Source organism: Mytilus trossulus, chromosome 4 (genome assembly GCF_036588685.1).
Source record: "Mytilus trossulus isolate FHL-02 chromosome 4, PNRI_Mtr1.1.1.hap1, whole genome shotgun sequence".
Classification (NCBI taxonomy): Eukaryota; Metazoa; Mollusca; class Bivalvia; order Mytilida; family Mytilidae; genus Mytilus; species Mytilus trossulus.
This window is the reverse complement of record NC_086376.1, coordinates 52210702-52235601: the sequence shown is the minus strand read 5'-3', so window position 1 is coordinate 52235601 and position 24900 is coordinate 52210702. Positions and strand designations below refer to the sequence as shown.

The window sequence follows — 24900 nt, the reverse complement described above, 5'->3', positions numbered from 1 at the left end:
TAAAAGATGTACATGATAAAACTAAAGTATTAACTTATTACAGAAAACAAAACACGGATACATTGCATAAACCATCACAAAAAATAGACACACCCGACTAAGTCAAGGCCTCAACGCAAAATGTGAAAACCACTTCCTCCAAACGTAACAAATATGTTGTCACTAATAAAAACAAAATGGCATCTTAATGATGTTTGTTTTAAAGAGCTTTTCGACTGAATCAAAGTGTTTATTAACAAGGTACATACATGATGTATACCACTACAAACCAGTAAAAGTCAAATAAATGAAATTTGAAAAACAACTTGAAATTAATAATGTACTAGTATTCAATATAGTATTGAATTTAAATTTCACAATAATCCATCATAAAATATTGAAAACAACACGTTATTAATTTCTTGCGTCCGAAGCGCTTTTCTGGATTTACCTTCATCAGGAACGCTCAAAGCCAAACATTTGCATAACATAACTTCAATACAATATTCATCAACACTTACATAATTATATATATATATCAACTTGAGAATATGAAAAAAAACCCAAGCTGATCAAATGATCTCAAACATTAATTGTGACTAATACTTTCAATGTTATTCAACACTTTTTGAATGTTTTAGAGGTATTTTCACCATTAACCTAACCCTAGTATAGAGTATGGTGTCAGTTGAGTTTAATTAGTAAATAATGCAGTGAATAATTTTTTTATTAATATATATATATATTTGCGAAAGCAAATTTACAGATCTAACACTGTTGGGTTGATGTTTAGACGAGTAATATATATATAAATATAATTGTATACAAAGCAACTTAATAAATTTAAAAAAAAATGAGACCTTTGTTTTGTTTTGTTTAACCGATTAATTTAATATAATCCTGATAAAAGAATTCCTATAGCAATCATTAATAGTAGGGATGGCAACGAGTACTCGAGTACTCGGGTACTCGATCGAAAGGCCGAGAACTCTAGTACAGTTTTAGTACTCGGATACTCGTTTGACAATTATTGCTGTTATGATTATAGCTTATTTATAGAAACGGCAGCCAGTAATTCATTGTTTAATTGACACAAACAAAACAGCATCAAGCTATGTGTGTAGTTTATCTTTCGTTAACATGTTTATGAAAGGTATTTACAAAAATACTGCATCCTACCTAAAATCTAAACTTTTCAATAAACATTTAAGCTTCATCCGAGTACTCGCGAGTACTCGAGTAGCATGACCGAGTATCCGAGTATTTAATTTCAGATATTTTGACTACCCTAATTTAATAGCCTTTTTAATAAAGGAAATGTGTTCCAAAGTAACAGTAACAAGAATGAACACGGATGCCCTACTCGCACTGTCATTTTCTGTGTTTAGTGGACCGTGAAATTGGGGTACAAACTCTAATTTGGCATTTAAATTAGAAAGATCATATCACAGGGAACATGTATACTTAGTTTCCCGTTGATTGGACTTCAACTTCATCAAAAACTACCTTGACCAAAAACTTCAACCTGAAATTTGCACTATCATTTTCTATGTTCAGTGAACCGTGAAATTTGGGTCAAAACACTAATTTGGCATCAAAATTAGAAAGATCATATCATAGGGCACATGTGTACTGTGTTTAAAGTTGATTGGACTACAACTTCCTCAAAAACTACCTTGACCAAAAACTTTAACCTGAAGGGAGACGAACGGACAGAAGGACAGACGGACGGACGAACGAACAAACGAACGAACGGACGCACAGACCAGAAAAAACATAAAGCCCCTCTTCTATCGGCATAAAAGTTCATGCAATTAAATTTAAATTAGTTCTTGTCAAATAAAAGACATGGCATACAAAAAGCACTTTAATATGGTTTTATTACCTCAATGTGTCTTTATTACAGGTAAAAGAAAAGTATATTTTCTTAATCTCGTTTATTTCTTATCTCGTATATTGGAAAGGCCTTGTTATTTGAGTTGCTCTTTTGAATAAATGTTATTTAGAATTTTATACCTCTGACCAGGTGTGATCTTATTACTGAGTTTGCCCCAAGCAGATGTGTTCCTTTATACTTCACCACTAATCAGAAGATCAATTTTATTCATTTCTTTAATTTTTCTCCCTTTTTGATATAAATTGTATATAAAAAATATTTTTTTATCCCAAATTTAAATAATAGATATATTTCTAATGAACTTGAAGGTTAAACAATTCATTGATTTTATTGGCTGTTGTAACATGTGTCATTTAAAAAGAAATCTGTTTTAACAGTTTAAAGTTATTTGGTCCAGTATGGTTCAGACTGGTCGAGTATTGTACAGACCTTTGGTTACATTTTTGTAAGTATGGTTTACACTGGAAAAATAAGTCGAGTACAGTTCGAGAATGGATTAAGACTGTTTCAGACTGGTCGAGTAATAGTTCAGACTTTTTCAACGACAAAGATAAGGGTCAAGTACGATTCAGTACAGTCGAGTATAACTCAGACTGGGGTCGAGTAATGTCAAGCAAAAGTCATACCAATTCAGACTGGTCGAGTAAAAATAAGTACAGTCAAATACAAATATAGATTTTTCGTAGAGTATTTGGCAAACACTTATTTATATTTCCTGGCTTAAAACAGGCACATTAATAATTTGTCGGAGTTTAATGTGTAAGTTATAAATTAACACGACATACAAATAAACAATAAAATTCAATTAAAAACTGCTTCGGTTATCATATTTGAGAAAAGCAAAAAAAATAATAAAAAATACTGCTTATTTCAATAAAAAAAGAGTTGTTATGTTACTAAGTATGTTAACATAGTATTTTGTTTCTGTTGTACTTCAGTATTTATGTTGTTCCGTTGTTTTCCTTATATAGTTGATGTGTTTCCCTCTGATATGTTTTTATCTCAACCGATTTATGACTTTTGAATAGCGATATATAACTGTTGCCTTTATTCATTGCATTTTTCTGTCTTCACACTATCAAGACATTTACCTAATTCGAACTAAAAAATAATGCATGTGGTTTTGCCGCTTTTGATTCGCGATCAACTAACTCAGTAAATGTAGGTATTGTTGCTTCAAAATATTATTTCATTCATATTTTTTTTTCGAATTTTCAATATTCTGATAACATAAGATATTCAGGTTAAATATTATTATTATAAAAAAATTAGATCACCAGGTGATATGTTTGTCATAGGATTTATATACTTTGTTGTCAAGTTTAAACATAAATAGAAACTTGTTTCAGTTGTAGGATAAATGTCAAGAATGAAAAGGGTTTATATACTTTGTTGTCAAGTTAAAACATAAATAGAAACTTGTTTCAGTTATAGGATAAATGTCAAGAATGAAAAGGATTTATATAGTACTTTGTTGTCAAGTTAAAACATAAATAGAAACTTGTTTCAGTTGTAGGATAAATGTCAAGAATGAAAAGGATTTATATACTTTGTAGTCAAGTATAAACATAAAATAAAAGTAGAAACTTGTTTTAATATTAGGATAAATGTCAAGAATGAAAAGGATTTATATACTTTGTTGTCAAGCTTCCCCGAGGGTATCACCAGCCCAGTAGCCAGTACTCCGGTACTGGCATGAAAATACGGATTTTTTGTGTTATTAAATTTGCTGTTACAAAATGATAAAAAATTATTATAAATTAAGGAATGTATCTCCTTCATGCAAAGCTCTGATTCCTTTCATGGATTTCCAACTGGATCGATGCCTCTGCTGGTGGACTGTTAGTCCCCGAGGGTATCACCAGCCCAGTAGCCAGTACTCCGGTACTGGCATGAAAATACGGATTTTTTGTGTTATTAAATTTGCTGTTACAAAATGATAAAAATTATTATAAATAAAGGAATGTATCTCCCTCATGCAAAGCTCTGATTCCTTTCATGGATTTGGCTATACTTTTTGGAACTTTTTGATTATAGCTCTTCATCTTTTATATAAACTTTGGATTTTACATATTTTGGCCACGAGCATCACTGAAGAGAAATGAATTGTCGAAATGCGCATCTAGTGCAGGAAAATTGGTACCGTTAATGTTATTAAACATAAATAGAAACTTGTTTCAGTTTTAGGATAAATGTCCAGAATGAAAGGGATTTATATAAGTTGTTGTGAGGCATGATAGCATAATGATGAAATATGGTTTCTGTTCTAGGATAAATGCAAGAATGAAAAAAGTAGAAAGATGATAATTGCTTCAAAAGTAAAATGGGTATCTACATGGTTGTATGATAAAACTATGATTTAACACAATATCAAGAATTGTTAGACATCTCCTTTCTGTTGCGATAATGTTTTGGCCAACGAACATCAAAAAGTTTTTTATCTTTGAACCAAGCTTTCATCTCATGAACTGTTGTTGGCAGCGGGCGACCCATAGTTTCTGGCAAGGTCAATAGCATTATAGTACATATTATATTCAGCACAGCAAAAATGACCGCCGGTCCCCAAAATACTTGATCAGCCTGAAACAAATAAAAGTAAAACATTAACGTATGAAAGGAATCATGGTACTACATTACAACTTAGTTGATTCATTAGCTTTAGTTAATTAATCATCTATATAAGAAACTGAGTGTTGATAAATTAGCGCATAAAAGGTACTAAGATTTAAATTTTGTAGTAAGACATACATTTCTTCTTCTAAAAACATCATCAGTGACGCTCGAATAAAAAAATGTAAAGGCCAAAAATATGAGTCCGTTTTCAGGAATAATTGTACTTTACAATAGTGATTCAGAATTTTACATGAAATTGTTTTTCTGCTCAGTCGGATGGTGTACTGTTTTTTTAAATTGTTTTCTTACCAGAGTAGCAGCAAATGGTGAAATCATCGATCCTATTCTAGATATCGTTGACGCCATGCCTAGTCCAACATTCCTGTAATCAAATTAAAATGTTTCTATAGTAATCATATTTATATTACTTTTCACAGTCATTGGTAGTTCTCATGATTATTTACTAAAGCCAGGTAACAATCAATGATAAATCGTTTTCATTTTAGTTTCAATAAGCATTGTTTATTTGAAATTCAACGTTAAAGAATTTAATGAATTCTGGGAAATATTTTCATAAACTTACACCAAAACGTTGTGATTGGTGAAAAAGTTCTAAATAATTGAAATTCAACCAATGACGTAACATTATCATTTTGGTGTACGAACAATGAGATTACCCACAGTCCTTTAGATTCTGAAAAGGCTAATTAAAACTTACTTTTTGCGTTTAAAAATTTACTGGTTAATTCCAAGACTTATATAACGATGATAATAAGTTGCATTTATATATTTTAGTACATTGTACCATGTTTTTGGCAAGAAACAAAACTTGTTTCCTTTTCTTTAAATAATAAAGAGTGTATAGTCCTTTTGAACAAAGTTTAGAGCTTTTCTGTTCATAATGGATTTTTGTAATAAATATTTCGAAATAAGTCGGTGACATGACCTGTACACAAAAAAGCCAACAATTTTATAATACATACTGTAAATATAATATTTTGTACCTTAAGTTGGTAGGATACAGCTCCGGAGTATAAAGGAACACACTACTGAAGGAACCGACAGCAGCGAATCTTCCAAGAATTGAGAAAAATGTCGACAGAGGTGTCAGCCACTCATATTGTTCTAAAAAAACAATCATTGTTTCCAATTTACAAAACTTTTGTCGAAGTAATGAATGTGTTGTTTTTATATCGTCACTTGCTGTTTAACTTAATTATACAGTTTAATTCCGTATTTCAGTATTTTTTTTCTTATTTGTATTCAATGTGTTTATCATTTTTCTTCAATGTTTTAAAATGAGTTACATGTGTTAACAGAGGCGGTGGCGTGGCGGGCTTGCGCTTCCCTAAAATTTGCAAAGCATGGGTTGTCTACAACTTATTTAACTGTTCAAGCGGATGGTTATTTGTATGTCTGTCTCTATATATTTCTTGCTTGCAGCCTAAAAAATTTGCCGAATTATTTACCGTATTACATGCATGGAATCCTTAGAAAATAAACATAACTTCATCAACGCATCTCATTCTAATTTTAGTGGTTCGTGGCGAACAAAGTATATATAAAGTCTGGCACGACCTCCGAAAATCAAAAAAGTAAAAACAGATATTATGAAAGGACAATTAAAAGTCACGGAGAAAATTAAAAATTTTCGTTTTCAAAATCTAATACTAGTATTAGTCAGATGAGCTGTTGTGATCTGTCTCGTCTCACTTTGCTTCCGTCGGTCCGCTCGTCTATCTGTCATCTCTTTAACATTTCCATCGTCTTAACCAAGTTTGTCGGGGCTGGAATTATGGAGTGTAAAAATAATTCTTTAGTAAACCCGTTTCATTTCACATTATGGAAACCATGTACAGTTGGCTTAGACACATTGTCGATGTGCAAACCATGGTTATTTATTGTTGTGATGTTACGGTATTACGTTTTGTCACAACTACCAACACCATGTCTTTCAAGGAATAGTTGAGATATTTATTACCTGATATTGCTATATATAGATCATTTTACAACAAGTGTTGGTGTCTTGATTGTAGATTGGTTTGTATAGGAACACAGAATCAAAATAAAATGTTCGCATGATCTTCAGCTTCTAGTTTTTTGGGCTGCAGCTTAACAACTGTAGCTTTATAAACTCATTCATATATCAATATGAATCTCTTAGTGCGTAAGTTAGGGTTGTTAGGAGATTGTTGTAGATTTTTCTAATTTGTACGAGACCTTGCAATCATAACTCGAGAGTTCTTTGCGGAACAGGAAGATATTATTTTACCTCTGTCCGCCCATCCATACGTCAGTCAGTCACTAGTGATTGTAGATCGTTGTCAGGGCAGATATGGGCGGTTTTTGCTTAAAACTTTAATTTCTTGCTAATTTTACCTAGTTCGAAATACCTATATTTCAATAATTTTACCTAAAGAAAAATTTGCCTCGTACCGCTCGTCTAAAATAAAACTTTGCGCCCCCTCCCTCCCCGCCTTTATCTGAAATCCTGGTTCCGCTTCTGGTGTATCATAAGAAAATGTAAACAATTACAGGTCTAGAAGGGAAGTAATTACTTAATCCAAATGCTCCCTTTATTCTGTTCTGATATTCGATGAAACAACCACATAAAACATATTGCGTATCAATCATCAAAATGTGTCTATATCAATTACCAACGATACTTTGTTCTAAAATAATAGATGCAATATCATACATACTTGAATAAGTGAAACATAGAGAGGAAGCGATTAGTGTTACACCCGCTAGACCATGATACATCACAAGTACATATCGTCTGCCGATTCTAAAAATTAAATGCACAAATAAATAGTTGCATGAGAATCATTCCTTTGAGGATTTAAAATTACTTCCAACCTATGCAACTTTCTTATATGTATAACACATGTGTAGCAGGATCTACTAATGGGTCACTAATTATTCTGAAGCACCCGAGATCCGTAGCTCCCATCCCACAATTCATAGCTTTCTATGCTGCGTTTTGTGAATAGTTACTTCTTTTCCTCTTTTGTTTTGCCATGGCATTGCAAGTTTGTTTTTAGAACTTTTAGAATTAAGATCGAAATGCCTCTTTGGTATTTTTCGTCTCCTTTGAGATGCACACATCGCACTAGTGACAACCGCACACAAGTTCACTATTATTCTATCATCATGGTTTGTTTTACTATTATTACTAGGTCAAACAAATACGGTTATACCTTTAATAAACGTTCTAAATACGCATCTCCAAAAAATAAAGCTGATGCTGCACTTTTGAACAAAACCATTCGACGTTTTACAGTTCAATAATATTAACATAACCTGTATGTTTCATTATTATACGTTATTTAATTGGCTAACAGCAAGCAATCTCTTGTCTTCATTTTCATTTCAAAATGAAATATAACATGTTACAAGGAAAGAGTAATCACAGGCAGGTTTATGATAAGTGACTATTTCTTTTGCCCTGTATTAGGTTTATTTCAGATAAAACATGTAAATGTCTCAACAACTGTATCGAAATTGAAAGTTGGTGTTGACATTCACAACTATTTGCGCTTGTACAAGTTATTTGTTCTTATAAGAATATCAAATTTGTTTTATGAATAGGAAAAAAATCGATGTGAGAATTATTTGGGAGCAAGAATTTCAAATGTTGAGAAATGTACATTGAATATTGATCAAGCAAAACAAAGATTTGTGTTACTAATGCAAGGTCAAAACCGATCATGCCCGCTTGCTTAGTACCTATATCCGGTGTACCGATGATACACGGTGTTCTTGATAACAAGAAATGCAACCATAAAGTGCACAGGTAGATAAAAGAAAGATTTGTTCATTGTTGAAGGCCGTACGGTGACCTATAGTTGTTAATGTCTGTGTCGTTTTGATCTTTTTTGGATAGTTGTCTCATTGGCAATCATACCAAATCTTCTTTTTTATATTGACAGAAATCATATTTTATTGAATAGTTGTAATTATTAGCATTGTACGCTTCTTTTTGTAATTTTTCAAGGTTGTACATGTAAAAGCGTACGTTGACCTTGCGTATATTAAGCGCTTCAGTGCATCATGCAACATGTTGTTCGGACAGCGCTTATACATCCCAATGAATTTACCAAAAGATGCATAGAATTCTTAAATATTGATACAACGGAAAATAGTTACCTGTTTATTATAAGCTGCTGGAGGATAATTGCAGGAACCTCAGCAAGAGCACCTAATATATTGTTCAGATATCTGTCACCGGCAAGTTTAGATGTCATTAACATCAACCCATAATACGTCAGTGTATTTGTTATCCTATCATAATAGAAACAACAGTAAATTCTAGAGTTTCTATTTTTATACTCACTCTTAAGAAATAATAGAATATATAGGATTTCGATCAAACATTAAAAAACTTAAATAATTGTGATCACATAAATAAGTTTTTGTCGTTTTACTCAGTTGGTTTTGGACCTTTTCTGTCTTGATTTTCTAATTACTTTTGTCTTCTTATGACTGTCTTATTTGACAGTGGTTTGTTTTTTAGATATGGTATAATTTTTTTTACAGTAATAAAAAAAGGCTAATAAATTGTATATCTCATGTAAAATATAATCGATTATAAGTAATGCAGTGTAGCCTCTCTAACTATGTGAAATGCACATGAAATGCTATGTGTCAATAGGTAACTCATCCATCTACCTTCGGTTATACATTTCAGTTCTATACAGATTGTGTTGGACTTATGTACATTACAAGTGCAATTGATAGTAATGACTGACTAACTGAGCGGGGTTTTTTTTTAACTTTTGAAAGTGTGTTTACCAGAAAATTTGTTGCTTTCTATGATTAAGATAATCGCCATTTCTCCTTAAATTCTACTGGTTCTTAAAAAACAATAAGTCCTTACAAGATAAGAAGCAGGCATTGAAAAAGTTTCAAATTATACGTGTATCAATATATTCAGACAACCGTTCTTCTCTGACTTGTAAATGCTTCGATAAGATTACATAAAACATTTTTCAAATTTGTGAATTTATGAATTTATGAACGGTTGGTGTTTTAAGCAACTCCAATAAAAGAAACTGTGTCACACAGTTTCTTTTATTGGAGTTGACTGTCATACGTTTAAAAAAAACCAAAGCAGGAACACACATATGCAAACAAGAATGTGTCCATAGTACACGGATGCCCAATCCGCACTATCATTTTATATGTTCAGTAGATCGTGAAAATGGGGTCAAATATCTTATTTCTAATTGACATTAGAAAGATTATATCATAATGAACTTGTATACTAAGTTTCAAGTTGATTGGACTTCAACTTCATCAAAATACCTCGACCAAAAACTTTAACCTGAAGCGGGTCAGACGGACAAACGGACGAACGGAGGACCAGAAAACATAATGCCCATAAATGGGGCATAAAAAGACAACACATAAAAAAACCCGTTAAAACCTAATAACAAGTAAACATTAACTAAAATGGTAAATATGAACAATATATAGACAATAACAAATCAAATACTTCGTTTAGCTTACCATATCACCCATAGCAAAACTGAGACAATAAGAATTTTTTTATGCTTTAAAATGGTGAAAGCTGAGTATTTGTGGACTTTTTGTTTAACCTCAGTCGTGTCATTGGCTTCCAACGGCTGATGATCGCCGTTTGATTCGGGTTTTTCCGGAGTTTGTATAACGAGCTCCATAGAAGTAAGTGGTTGTTTCTTTTTGACTGATTCCATTACTGACTCAAAACTTTGATTATTCCATGATGCTGCTTTCTTTATTATCTTCATTGCCTGTTTTGTTTTTCCATTTGCAAGGAGCCATCTTAGCGATTCGTCGAGAAATCTGTAAAACGTTACAAAATGGCAAATATTAATGAATAGTGTGCTAATACTTTATTTAAATTTTACCAAAAAAAAAATCAGTGTGCAATTAAAATGAGACGAAAACATACCACAAACATTTAGAAAAGTAAATAGCTGTTAAGGCTCCAGTTTTTGTTAATATGCACATACACTTAGAAACATTCATGCATGTTAGTTTAATAAAAATGGTCTTTAAAAACACACAAATATTTTAGATCTAGCTTTTATTTCCAAAATAGCATCAATAAATATTCATTCCAAAACAGTTATGAACATTTACAATAATATATTTACTCATTGTCAATACTTCTGTTTTGGAAGTCCCCATGGTCAAGTCAATTCACACTTTTTATACTTAATCCACTAATATTTTATGTGTAATGATTGGTATTAGCGTGGGAGACATTTATCTTTTAGTAACGCCAGTGTTACTAGATCGGTACTTTGTGTCTCTTGTCTTTTAGTAATTGTTTTCTCAGTGCTTCGTGTCGATCCAATAAACTCCTTTTTAAACTAATTTTATAGTTTTTTCTTGTGTTGTACTGTTACACGAATGTCTTAGGTTAGGGATGATCGCCCTAAACATTATATAACCCCTCCCTATTTGGAATGTGCCTGTCCTATTCGGTAGCTTGTAATTCAGTATATGGTTGTCGCCTGTTGATGTTTGTAATAACTTTTGTATACACATCAAACCGTGAGTCTTTTCGTTTGAATGGTTTAACATTTTGTCATTTAGTGTTAATCTATAACCTCAATACGGTATAGGTTTCGTTCATTATACTATGATGTACGGGTGACATATGTTTACACCTACGTCATCTAGTCACTGGGGAATAGAAGTCTCAACGGAAACCATACCACGTCTTTTTTATGTGGATTGTTGAAAATAAAAAAAATAACTTATTATATGCAAGTAAGCATTTTTTTAATATCAAGTTTGTTTATGAATGTAACTCGTGAATGATACATTCAGGCTCAAAATACACCGGTGTCTTAAAGCTTAAATTAACTTACAACCAATCAAAAACAACATGCCATGATAATAACCCTAAAATCATTTGGAAATATCTCCATGGCAGATTTTGACAAATGTATCCAACAACAGAAGTAAAAACAATCCCAAATGTCCACGCCAAGAATGCTAGTCCTTCTCCTTTGTGACGAAATTCTGTTGGTAGTAACTCTACACACATGGTTGTACCAGTCATCACACTGCCCTTAAAAAATAATAAAACTTATGGTTAGCAGTTCCCATCTCTTAATCTAACTGTGAAATAAATGTTTATTTATAAAAAAAAAAAGAAAAAAAAAAGGGATTATTCTACAAGCATAACAAGAATGTGTCCATAGAAAACGGATGTTCCACTCGATTTATCATTTTCTATGGTCAGTGGACTGTGCAATTGGGTTAAAAACTATTAACTTGTTATTACAATTAGAGTGGTCATACCATAGGGAACATGTGTACTAAGTTTAAAGTCATATGAAACCTAAAAAAAAATAATAATGATGCATATGTTTATGATAACAAAATGGATCGTCTTCATTAATGTATTAATTATAAAACTTATGTATATAAACTTTCTGAAGAAAGTTCTTTAATTTGTCAACATTTGGAAGAAGTTTACTTTGCAATTCGCCGACACATTTTCCGTATGCAAGTTATCTTAGCGTGACTCTTCTCGTAAAAATCCGGTGATCGCAATACGCATGTATATGTTACTTAAATAAACAATTATCTGATTGTATATGTTATACACGTGCTCAATAATCATGTTTCTGTGTTGGTTGTTTAGAATAAGGTGACAATCGTTAACCTTCGACTTCAAAACACGACAATAATGAATTAATGAACTTCTATTTTTACTAGTAACAGATAGAGAGAGAAAAAATTGACGACTATTCGATATGTTTGGGTAAAAAATGATAAAATCGTGCACAGAAGACTAAGTTTATGATATATACATGCTTTCAGGTTCAAGAATTGGATAAACATTATTTTTCACCAGTCACTCATTTCATATGACTTTAAAATTGGACGGACTGACAGACGAACGCAAGTACAGACCGAAAAACATAATTCCCGTAGGGATGGTATAATTATACTTAATAAAATAAAGCATAAACATATGAATATGCATTTGCGCTCAGCACTCGAGAACCATCACCTGTATTATCCTGGTTCCCGATACTACGTTCCAGGTATTAGCTAATTAGCCATACCATGGTATTTGTGTAAAGCTAGGTTCACACTGCCGATCAGATAAACTCGATGACCCGGATTGTCCAAATTTCCACGACCAAGCTCAACCAAATTCTTGATCGGGCCTGTTTACGACTTATACCCTACCATTCGACTGTACACGATCTTAACTCGACAATTTACGACTCCTTAATGACTCCATCACGACGCCATCCCGACAACAAAATGAATACTTTTTCGATAATTTCGATCAATTCACGATCTTTACTCATGATTTTGACCAGACCAGATCGTATATAGGTCGTAGGGATAATCGGGAATTGTTCGGGTATGCTCATGTTTAGTATAAAAACGTCCGGTTTTTTTATTTCCTGCCGCTTCGGAGTGAGCATTAAGTGTTACCCTTGTCCGTTAGTACGCACATACGCCCCAACACTACCCTTCTTTATAATGTTATATATGCTAGCTGGGGCATTATTGGTGTCCTATGGACATATTCTCCGTTTATTTGGTCATATTGAGTAGAAGTTCCGAGTAAAATCTTACATTTAAAATATCTACATAGAAATAAAGCAGTTGGATTTGTGGGCAAGGTGGTAAAAGCTCAGAGGGAGGGTTAATAGCTGTGACGGAACTTGTGGAGTGCATAGAAGACGAAGAAGATGGTGTTGACATCAACATGCTTAGAATTACACATATGTATTTTCACGCTATTAAAATCGGTCATTATCTATTGTTTGAAATCGCATGTATAAGGCCGTATTTTTTCTCTGACTGTTAATCATGCCTTTACACTTAATTCATTGGATATTGGATGAGTACTGATTGGTATTTCAGTCTTAGATACATAAGTTCTTTTTATTAGTTGTTAGCTTTTTGCTTTTAACTAGCTAATAAAGAACTGCGAGTTCTCACAGGCCTGTACTTCAGTGTCTTTTTGTTGTTGGATGTGTAATAACCCGCCCTCGTTCACTCTGTGTCTTTGTTAGATGTATTTCTTTATGTATCCATCATATGAGATAAGCACTTCTCAACCGATTTTTATAGTGTTTTCTTATATTGTACTGTTACACGACTGGCACAGACTAGTGAATAGTTGAGTGCTCACACACATGTTTAATCCAATAACATTCTGTATGTGTCCGTCCCAAGTCAGGAGCCAGTTCAGTGATTGTCGTTGGTTTATGTCGGTCATATTTGTTTTACGTCAATTGTTTTGTTATAAATGAAGCCGTTTAGTTTTCACAACTGAATTGTTCAAAAATTGTCATGTCGAGGCCTTTTATAGCCGACCATGCAGTATTTTTTCTCATTGTTGAAGATCGTACGGTTGCCTATAATTTATTACATCCTATTCATTTGAACATTTGTGGATAGTTGTCTCATTGGCAATCAAACCAAATATCCGTATTTTTTTATCAAAAGATTCTAATGCAATACAAGAAGCATGACTGTGTTCATAAATAAAGTGTATATTTCTTATTGTTTTGGAGAAGACGTTAAACTTTCTAATCATACTATGCCGTGTCAATGTAAGGATTTTAAAGGAAAATAGTTTTAAGAATTATAGATTAGAATAGACTGAACATTAAAAATATGTCTTAATAATGAAGTGCCAGTCCGTCTAAGAACCAGGCTGCGGTGAAAACTGAACAAACAAACACTCAAGTTCACATATATTTAAGTTCAAATATGTATAACGATGTTCGAATATAACATTTGTTTTCGGTATTTCAAGTTATAATTTGGTTGAAATACACTAGAAATGAATAATCAAGGGGGCTTACCCCGTAATTTGCTATCATTCTAACCAAATGTTTTATAATTTCTCGAATTAACAGACAAGCAGAAACGAAAGACCTACCATTTCTAACTCAGAATGAGGGTAATATCAAAATAGGATGGGTAGGTCGGTTGTTTTTTTGCCATGTTTTGAAACAAACATACATCTAAAATGGAAGTTGAAAACATTGCTGTCACTCCGTCTATTAGATAAAGACTTCGAGACAAAATATTTATTGGTCTCCTTCCGTATATACTAGTAGCCCGATTCTTACTAAGACTGACACTTAGTGATTTTTTATTGTTACTTACTCCTTGAAATGTTCCTATCAACAATCTGAAAACAGAGAAAACTGCAATGGAGGGTGAAAACATTGCAGTCACCCCGGCTATTAGATAAAGACATCGAGACAAAATGTTTATTGGTCTCCTTCCGTATCTATCAGAAAGAGGAGAGAAAATAGCAGCACCTACAGCTTGTCCCAACATGATCATTGTCTGAGCCAACTCTGATCGCGCTGATCCCTCACAGACAAGGTCCCACTGAAAATTAAAAAGAGAGGTTTTAAGTGTATTTATTTGTAAGGAATAGACAATGTTTTTCGGGTCATTGGATAATTTTTGGTCGAAAATGTGATTGCGTTGAGGTTTGTGAATACTCTCCTATATATTTAAGAAGTGTCAAAGACTATTGGCATACAGTATGAGAATCCACCGACTAATTGTATTGCTTAAATGTTAATTAGATTACCAAAGAAAATATTGGTGAGTCGTGTTTTTGGGGGATAATGTTCCGTTCACATTTGTCTTGCCTCCCTTTCTTCAAATTGGATTTATAAAACACACTGACATAATGTCTGTATTTGTAAATAGGAATTGTGTAACACTGCAGCTAAATACATGTAGTTTCATTTTAAACAAATTTCCCCCGACGAAACACAATTACTTCGAAACGTCCGCATTGTGTATGATTTGCACATACGCAGTCTAAACCTAAGGGGAGAGTCATCTGTGTTTTGGATTAAAAACATTTTTTTTCATATTTGTTGATACTACTGTTGGTGCATGGGCTGTTTTTTTCCATGGCAACCAGCAAGCTCAGTAGTCAGTACTTCGGTGCTGACATGATTTATAACATCCTTTTATTCTTAACTATTCTGTTCAAAGATTGACTATTAATTTAGAAATTATAAAGGTCCTCCAAATCCCTCAATCAAAGTTCATCTTGGTTCAGTTTTGCTATTATGTTCATGTCCCTCTTTAAGTCATACAACTCCAAACGGAGGTTTGCTTATTTTCTCATGCAGTAATCATCTTTTGAACTCTAAATCTTATCCTTAAACTCTTTATCTAATCATTTAAAGTCTGAATCTTATCCTTAAACTCTTTATCTAATCGTTTGAAACTCTGAATCTTATCCTTAAACTCTTAAACTAATCGTTAAAACTCTGAATCTTATCCTCAAACTCTTATAATAATCGTTTAAAACTCTGAATCTTATCCTTAAACTCTTAATCTAATCGTTTAAAACTCTGAATCTTATCCTTAAACTCTTTACCTAATCGTTTAAAACTCTGAATCTTATCCTTAAACTCTTAAACTAATCGTTAAAACTCTGAATCTTATCCTTAAACTCTTAAACTAATCGTTTAAAACTCTGAATTTTATCCTTAAACTCTTAATCTAATCGTTTAAAACTCTGAATATTATCCTTCAACTCTTAATCTAATCGTTTAAAACTCTGAATCTTATCCTTAAACTCTTAAACTAATCGTTTAAAACTCTGAATCTTATCCTTAAACTCTTAATCTAATCGTTTAAAACTCTGAATCTTATCCTTAAACTCTTAATCTAATCGTTTAAAACTCTGAATCTTATCCTTAAACTCTTTATCTAATCGTTTGAAACTCTGAATCTTATCCGTAAACTCTTAAACTAATCGTTAAAACTCTGAATCTTATCCTTAAACTCTTAAACTTATCGTTTAAAACTCTGAATCTTATCCTTAAACTCTTAATCTAATCGTATAAAACTCTGAATCTTATCCTTAAACTCTTTATCTAATCGTTTGAAACTCTGAATCTTATCCGTAAACTCTTAAACTAATCGGTTAAAACTCTGAATCTTATCCTTAAACTCTTAAACTAATCGTTTAAAACTCTGAATCTTATCCTTAAACTCTTAATCTAATCGTTTAAAACTCTGAATCTTATCTTTAAACTCTTAATCTTATCGTTTAAAACTCTGAATCTTATCCTTAAACTCTTAATATTGCATAAGGGAATTTGAACCTTGGTCTCTTACTTATTTATAGATTTACTGACTGAGAATTTAAGAAAAGTATACTATAAATATTGTCAGTTTCGAGGCTCTGACTACTATGCTAATAATACCATCGGGGACTGATAGACTTAGTCCACCGGCAGCAGTATATGACGAAATGCTTTATAGAAAAGCTTAGTAAATCTTTAAAATTATGACAGTTTCAACATCCATACTAAAATGTCTTCTTTTTTACAATGGTAAAGGTTAATATAAAAATACATATAAACGACCTGCATACCTCTGTAACGGTGGATCTGTCTGTTGGTATATCGTATTCATAACCATTTGGACAAGACTGTGAAAATTTATATTCAGTACCATTTGCGTTAATATCAATTTCGCACTTTCCATATTTAACATATATATCAGATAAGTTGGAAGCTGATTTGTAATGGTTATAGATCAACTCTGTTGCATTTACAGATTTACAGTTGTAATCTGGTCTGTAACCTGGAAAAAAGACAAGTTAGAAAATTTACCAAAAATCTACATGATTTCTGAAACTACGATAAAAGGTAACAAGATTTGTTTTGGGCACTTTTTCTGTGAAAAAAGTCGGCGAAATAAAATTAATGAGGAATCATTTAGTCAAGAAAATTCAAATTCTGATAAATTTTTAATCATTGTGAGTTTGTAGCATCGTGAACCCTATTTGACCCTGAGCCTAACCCTAACTATGTCCCTGACCCTACCTTTCATTAAAATTCTTAACAATAATCACATCATTGCACACTGAAGGAACATTTGTTTAGGAAACTTAATGACAACCGAAAAAGAAATAGAAAGTTCGCAGAACAATAACGAACCATAAGTATCGAAAAGTGAATAAATGAAAAAAAAAATAATGAATGCATTGCAGCGTGAATTCTTAAAATACACAGCTTTTAGTTACGTTTTGAATTTTAATTGACCTAGATTTTGCCAAAAAAATAATCAAAGAATTGAAAGGTTTTTTTTCTTCTTCAAAAACTGATATAAAAACAATCATTGTTTCGGTTTTAATTTTTCTTCTAAAACAAAAATGGAAGAGTTGCTAGGTTAAAAAAATGGTGGAGCATGACCTAGTTTTTGGACAAGTTAAGTACATTTAAAATATTGTAAGATTTAATCTAAGATTAGTAATCTTATACCTTTAGGCTCTAGCAGAACAATACACAAAATAATGAATGATTAAATGTTATTGTCAGTATTTTTAAAGTCTTACTAATTGTATTACGGTCAAGTTTATCTTTAAGATTATATTATATGCACCCACTCTGGCATGATTTTGAATGTAGGTTAAAAAGACCCAATCTGCGTGGGCGTGATCATAGATGAAATGCATGTCTATATAGCACAGGATAAATTTCTTTGAATTGCAAACCTTTCACAAGTTATTGGTTGTTGCTTAACGTTTGGTGTTTTTATCATAAAACTATATTGATGTTACCATGATATTATATTATACTTCCTTTTTTATTCATTCAAACACCAATAGGTCACCTTATGGCTCTCAATGATGAACTTTAAACTTATTTTAGTCCGTGTTTTTTTATATAATTTTTGACATCACATCATGTAAAGTGTTAAAACGTATCTCTCTATTGGTACTAGCAATATTTATCGTGCTTTAATAGTTTCGTATTTTTTTTGCGTAGATCTTCATTGAATTATTACATGATCTTACAGAATCGTTGCTGGCAAATTCTTTTAAACGCGATAGGGTGTTTTTATTTTCATATTGCAGTCTTTTTTCTTTGTTAAATACAGTTGTCAATTAACACAGTTTGAGGTTTGAGCTAACTATAAACAGTCCAAATCCATGATACTTCCCATAATGCCTTTACTAAGTCAGGAATATGACAGTTCGATGTTTTTGTTGATACGTTTGTACAGGTACAAAATATGATTTCTTCTACTATATCAGTGAATTATCTCAAGTATATAATCATTCTAGATGCATCTGTATATTTATGTATTGATATGACAGAAATGCAAACATATAGCTAACAATAATTGCCAATCAGGTTTGGTTTATTTTCACATGTGGATCATCTTGTTCAGTTCTGGTCATCTAATGACATGACTGTTCTAAATAGTTGGGAAGAAAACAGGGCTATCTGACTAAATGCCAAGAATACATACTAAATAAATCATCGTTTCTTATATCAGTTCATGATAACGTCTAGATTTGATAGAATCGGGGTTTTTCTGACGAGTGTAAACATTATTTTATGAAAAGTTTTATTCATGTGTTTTTCAAAATGAATCAAACTTTTAACAAATTTCTTATCTTTTTTACAAACCATGAGACAAGTATGACGAAAAACAAATGTGCTACAGGATCTGGAGAAATATGAAAACACGAATTTATATAGCAGTGGCGGATCCAGAAATTTTCATAAGGGGGAGCCGACTGACAGCTATAAGAGGGAGTCCGCCTAAGTCATTCCCTAAACAGTCAGCAAAATTTTTCCTACAAAAGAGGAGCGGCCCATCTGCCCCCTAAATCAGCCACTGCTTAGAATCTGCATTACATCTCTAGAGAAATTAATATTTCACAATTGCATCTTTTTAATACGACAAATCAAATTTTAGGTTTAAGTTCGTATGTGCTAAATATATGACTATTTCAAATATGTAAAAATAAAAAAAAATGATTAGTTTAACATGATTATGATATTTAGCTACAGTTTGGAAGCTTACGTTAATAATGAAATCCATTATTAGTGCATATAATACACATGAATACCCTTTTAATCTTTTCTTTTGTTATAAGCTTTGAAGATCTTAAGTCCTTTAAATATTTATTTAAACTTCAATCGTTTTGAATTTATTTTTTTCGATTCTATAGATTTGATTTATACAGTACATGTATTTCATATTGTGATTGTCGTTCTTATTGGCTAGTTGTCTTGGGAGCTATTATATTTCTGTGCATTGTTGTTTTTCTATTCAACAAATGAATACACGGTTAAATATAAAATGAAGTATATCTAACACGTCTTTTTAAATCAATGAACACAAAGAATTTAATTCAAACATTCAACATTCAGTCTTCGTAATGCAATCGCTATTTGACACAAACATGCAGTATCTCATCAGGATTTGGCAAATGTAAATCTTTATTATACAGAATATATTGAACTGTACTTTATACCATTTCCATTTGCTATGTTTAAATGACTAGTTAAAGTCTATACAGTGAAACCTGTTTAAACCGAATCTCTTCGGGACTTAGATTTTGTTCGCATATGACCGATGTTCGGTTTTATCATGTTCAGAACGCACATAATTTGAAATGATGGTGCTTACGAACATGTTTGGTTTATACAGGTTTTCGGTTTATACAGGATTCGGCTTAGTCAGGTTTCACTGTAATAGTGATTAAACCTATTTAAATGGTAATTAAACATTGGAAAACTGATAGTTGCATGGGAATGAATATCATAAAATCACTTTATCATTTTTTTGTCGAATTCAAAATTTTAATTAATGTAGACATGACAAAAAAACAGTACATTATTTAAGTTTAACCCGTTACCTCCTATTTCTTCTATTTCTCTAAAGCATGCACATGTTAAAGGCCGTGTGACGTCTATGTCATTTTGTCTCTCCCGGAGAGTTGTCTCAAAGACTATTAAAACAATCAGCATTTTTCTAATTGTTTTTGCAATTATTAAATTAAGTGAATACAAAATCTTAAAAGAAAAAAAACATTTTTAAAAGTGAAATTAAAAATATTTCATATACTGAAAATGCCATGTGATAGATATTATTCTTCCAAACATGCAAATAAATTCTTTGAAAAATGAAATATTAATTTGATTAAATATAATAATTGAGAATTGTACAACATCTTGTTATGTCGGGGCCATTTAGAGATTACTTAAGGCATTGAGATCAAGTTCAAGCACAAATCTGTATATTGGTAACTCTCAGACACATGTTACAAGAGGAATTCAAGACATATAATCAAATGGAATGTTATCAGATTTGTTCATCGCGGAATACCATATGGTGACCAGTTGTTGTGTACATTTTTGTTCCTTGGTATCTTTTTATCTGTTTGGTTATCCTATCACATCTACATGTACTACTTCTTCTCATGTGCACGCCTTTTGTACATTAGTATTTTTTCTCTTCTTATATCCAGCACAGAAAAAGTTGACTAAATTTCCTTTACTAAAAAATTCTCAAATACTGAAAACGTATGGAAAATTGCACTGGTGAACTCAAATTTTAAGTGGAAAATAATGACCTGAACTCTACACCATCTCAGTTTGTTATATTAATACGGTCATTGGTCAAACTTAAATCAGCGATTAGACCAATTTTAAAACTCCTTCGCAGTAAACGTTTAAACTTTATAACCTTTAAATCTCACTTAAAACCTTATCGTATCTTATTTGTACATGAAGGACCCCCCCCTTCTTTTTCCTCTTTTCCTTTTAGATACAAAAAATCGTTTTAATTCAACTTATTGCTAGAATTTTCGATTATCCTTTGATCCCTCGAGTCGAATTTCGAAATGACTGTATGTCGTATTCACGTACATTTGTAAATTCAAATATATTTGGATTGAGTTCAAATAAATGTGATATATCAGATTTTGTTTAAAATCTCTAATTTTTTTTTGTATTTACTGTAGACTAATACTTCATAGAAATAGAAAACTCAAGGAATTACGATGTAATGATAAAATTAAGTGACCAGAAAGACGCACAAAAAAGAATAGAAAAAGACAATTAAAATGAACGTTAGAAAAAACACTATTCATATGAATTATCTGAAAAAGATAATTAGTTTTAAAAAAATAACTGGAAGATAACTTACTGATATAGTTTGCCGCTATCAAATGAAAAGCATTTTCCAACATAAATACAAACAGCATAGACAGCTGAAACTTCTGATATCTACCAACATTTCCAAGCGCCTGTAAGACATGATCAACATCAGTACCTGGATCCATATCAAATGAATCAAGTCATCTATGCACAAATGTCTAAGAACTGAGCCTAGTTCTGGTTGTTACGTTCCTAAATACTTGTTTTTATGGAAGGCAAATATAGTTATATTCTTACTTTTATGGAACGTCACGTTGACAAATTTAAATCTAAGCTTTTAAAGAGAAAAAAAATTATATCGCTTAACCTAGATAGGCGTTTTGTTATGGCGTACTTTAATTATTTACATTCGATATGTCACAGTATTCGTCGCTTTTACACACCATAATCTTGCATTAAGTGAAACTCGAATAGAATTAAGAACTTAATCAGCAAACAATAAAATTCCAAAATTAGTAGATGACAGCACATTTGTAAAATCATACAAGTGAAATTAATGCCAATACAGGCTACTACGTATTTTTCTCGAGTGAAATAAAAAGAATGTTTCACTCGTTGTGACCATTTTCTTTATAAAAAAAACCCAATGAATTATGTGTGCTGTTGCATTCCATTATCCATGAACATACTATTTGACAATCATTATATTTTTGAAAATACGTTTTACCCATTGAATAGTTTTACAATTATTTTCCCCTCACTTTTTGGTACTTATTTTTCATTGGACAATATTGACGTCAGTCATTTTTCGCGTTTCTTTTTCCCTTGGTAAAATACAACGTTGAAATAACTGCTAACTGTTTATAATTTTCAAATTCAGTTTTTCAAATAAAAATTTCTTAACAGGAGCAATTACTTGATTTAGAAAAGAAGAAACGTGTACATGAAAAAGAAATTTCTATAGATCGAAAACTAAAAAATCAATTCAAATAGATATATAGGAAGATGTGGTATGAGTGCCAATGAGACAACTCTCCATCCGAATAACAATTTAAAAAAAGTAAACAATTATAGGTCAATGAACGGCCTTTAACACGGAGCCTTGGTTCACACCGAACAACAAGCTATAAAGGGCCCCAAAATTACTAGTGTTAAACCATTCAAACGGGAAAACCAACGGTCTAATCTATATAAAAATAACGAGAAACGAGAAACACGTATACATTACTTAAACAAACGACAGCTACTGTACATCAGATTCCTGACTTAAGACAGGTGCAAATATTTGCAGCGGGATTAAACGTTTTAATGGATCCAAACTCTCTCCCTTTTTCTGAAACAATAGCTTAACATCACAACATAGAAAAACACACGGTAAAATATCAATTGGCAGGCTTAACTCAATCAAATAACGTAAATTAGTACACTATGAACGAATAAATTTGATCTGCGATATCTGAATGCAAATGCACAGTTAATAAAATATAAAGCCTCGGTCACACCTTACCGGATAGCTCAAACGGACGCCTAACGGATAATTTGTTTTCAATCCGTTCATGTCCGTTAGAAGCCCGTTCTTATCCGTTAGGCGTCCGTCCATATCCGTTGCATGTCCGTTAAGCGTACGTTTTATCCGTCGACGTCCGTGGAAAAAGGACAAGGTATGATAAGAGGCGTTTTTGGCCCCCTTCCCAAATAAGTATATATATATATCTTCGATAGCCTTAGGATAGAAACTCTTAAAAGTTATGCTTTTTTTATGTTCCGGTGAAGGGAAGGTTGCCTAGCAACGGTTTTAATGAATAGCCAAATTGCGTTCTCATTACACATTAGCATAATTCAAAATAGTATTGTTTGTTTAACAATAACTTGAGTTTGCAAATGAAAAGTCACTTCAATTTCAGTTTAAATGAAATTTAGTTTTACCGTAAATGATATTTCTTTCGTATAAATGATGTCTGAGTCATCATTATTTTTTTCAAGAAAATGAAATCGACCATAGCAACCTAAAAGTTGCTTAGCAACAGCCGAAAAAGATAGAAATCAAATTGAACTACAGAAAACCCCTTTCGATTTTTAATTGTACAAATAAGAGTAAAACCAGGATCATAGAAAGGTTAAATACAAATTATATAAGTATGTGTCCCCAGTATAGTATACCATGAAAATGGGGTAGCATCTCTAATTTGGCATTAAAAATAGAAAGATAATATCATACAGAACATGTGTATTAAGTTTCAAGTTGATTGGACTTCAACTTCATTAAAAATTACCTCCACCAAAAACTTGTCATGAAGCGCGACAGATGGACGAACGGACGGACGGACGGATTAACGGACGAACGAACAGACGGACACACAGACCGGAAAACATAATGTCCATAAATGGGGCATAAAAAACTATTAGTTATACAAGAAGTGGCACACTTATGATTCATAAATAATAGTGAAAGTTATGAATATAGCATTTCATATTTACATAATGATTACCGGTACATGAAAAAACTCAGATGGGTTAAAACTACTATTGAAAATTCAGTATCAGATTTATACAGTATGTATGGCAAATATGCATAGCCTGTACAATGCCATTGTTTGTAACTTCAAGAATCGTACACTGTGAATTTTTTAACACTTAACACAATATTTTAAAGAAGGAAATGCTGAAAACAAAGTTCAAAGGGTTTAAGACGATAAAAACTCATGAAGATATGTAGACGAAAGAGGCATGAACATCTTCAAGCTTCTGTACAAATATATTATTTCTACGATATATATCCTGAAATTAGCACATTGATCGCCGGTGTATAGAATCATGTGCAATCATACCACATCTCCTTATCTTATCCAAAATGTTATACTTTTTTTTAATGAAACAGTTATTGGTAAGTAGTATTCTATACCCAAAACATTTGAATTTGATAAGAAACGTAGACATACTTCATTAAAGATCATTAAAGGGTCTTGGTGGCCGAGTGGTCTAAGAAGTTACTTCTGTAATCACTAGCTAGTCAACACTGACGTTGTGAGTTCGACCCCCACTCGTGCGGGTGAACTCGTTTTCAACCTTTAATTTCTCCCTTCAATGTTGATTTACTTAATATTTTCATTCTGAATGTCTGAATGTCCAGCCAAAAGGTTTCAATTTTCAAGATTTACAGCCGATTTCATTGAGTGTGTAGCCAAAGGTAGAGTCTTTAGTAAGCTTGCTTGTTAGCTGAACCGTGAAGTCTTTATGTCTGGTTTACTACCCTCTTTTCGAAGTAGCATAGTCCATCAAATAGAAAGATTGGTTATCTGCTGGAGTAGAATATTCTTAAAGGAGGGTAGTTAACCTGACTTAACAATGACTTTATGGTTCATCTAACAAGCAAACTAACTAAAGATATTACCTTTGACTTCACACTCAAAGATATCGGCTGTAGTAGTCACCAAGTTCAACCTTTCCGGTATTGAATAAATATTTGAAATTACTTAAAAAATCTTA

At 32.1% G+C, this 24900-nt stretch overlaps 1 protein-coding gene across 1 annotated transcript; it reads right to left on the bottom strand.

The window, feature by feature from the left end:
* Positions 1-845: 845 nt before the first annotated feature.
* Positions 846-21721, bottom strand: LOC134715495 (solute carrier family 22 member 6-A-like). Its single transcript, XM_063577701.1, has 10 exons — positions 21464-21721; positions 16887-17098; positions 14636-14866; positions 11353-11555; positions 10001-10315; positions 8639-8773; positions 7192-7277; positions 5494-5614; positions 4799-4871; positions 846-4456 (listed from the first exon to the last, which is right to left on the bottom strand). Exons 1-10 carry the CDS (start codon positions 21597-21599, stop codon positions 4247-4249), a joined length of 1722 nt encoding a protein of 573 aa, XP_063433771.1. The 5' UTR covers positions 21600-21721; the 3' UTR covers positions 846-4246.
* Positions 21722-24900: the final 3179 nt, after the last annotated feature.

Coding starts and splice junctions, on each gene's coding strand:
- LOC134715495 (XM_063577701.1), bottom strand. CDS start 21,599: ATGGATCCAGGTACTGATGTTGATCATGTCTTACAGGCGCTTGGAAAT. Junction 14,867..16,886: donor ACAGATCCACCGTTACAGAG/GTATGCAGGTCG, acceptor TTTAATTTTCAG/TGGGACCTTGTCTGTGAGGG. Junction 8,774..10,000: donor GTTTTGCTATGGGTGATATG/GTAAGCTAAACG, acceptor CTATTATGATAG/GATAACAAATACACTGACGT.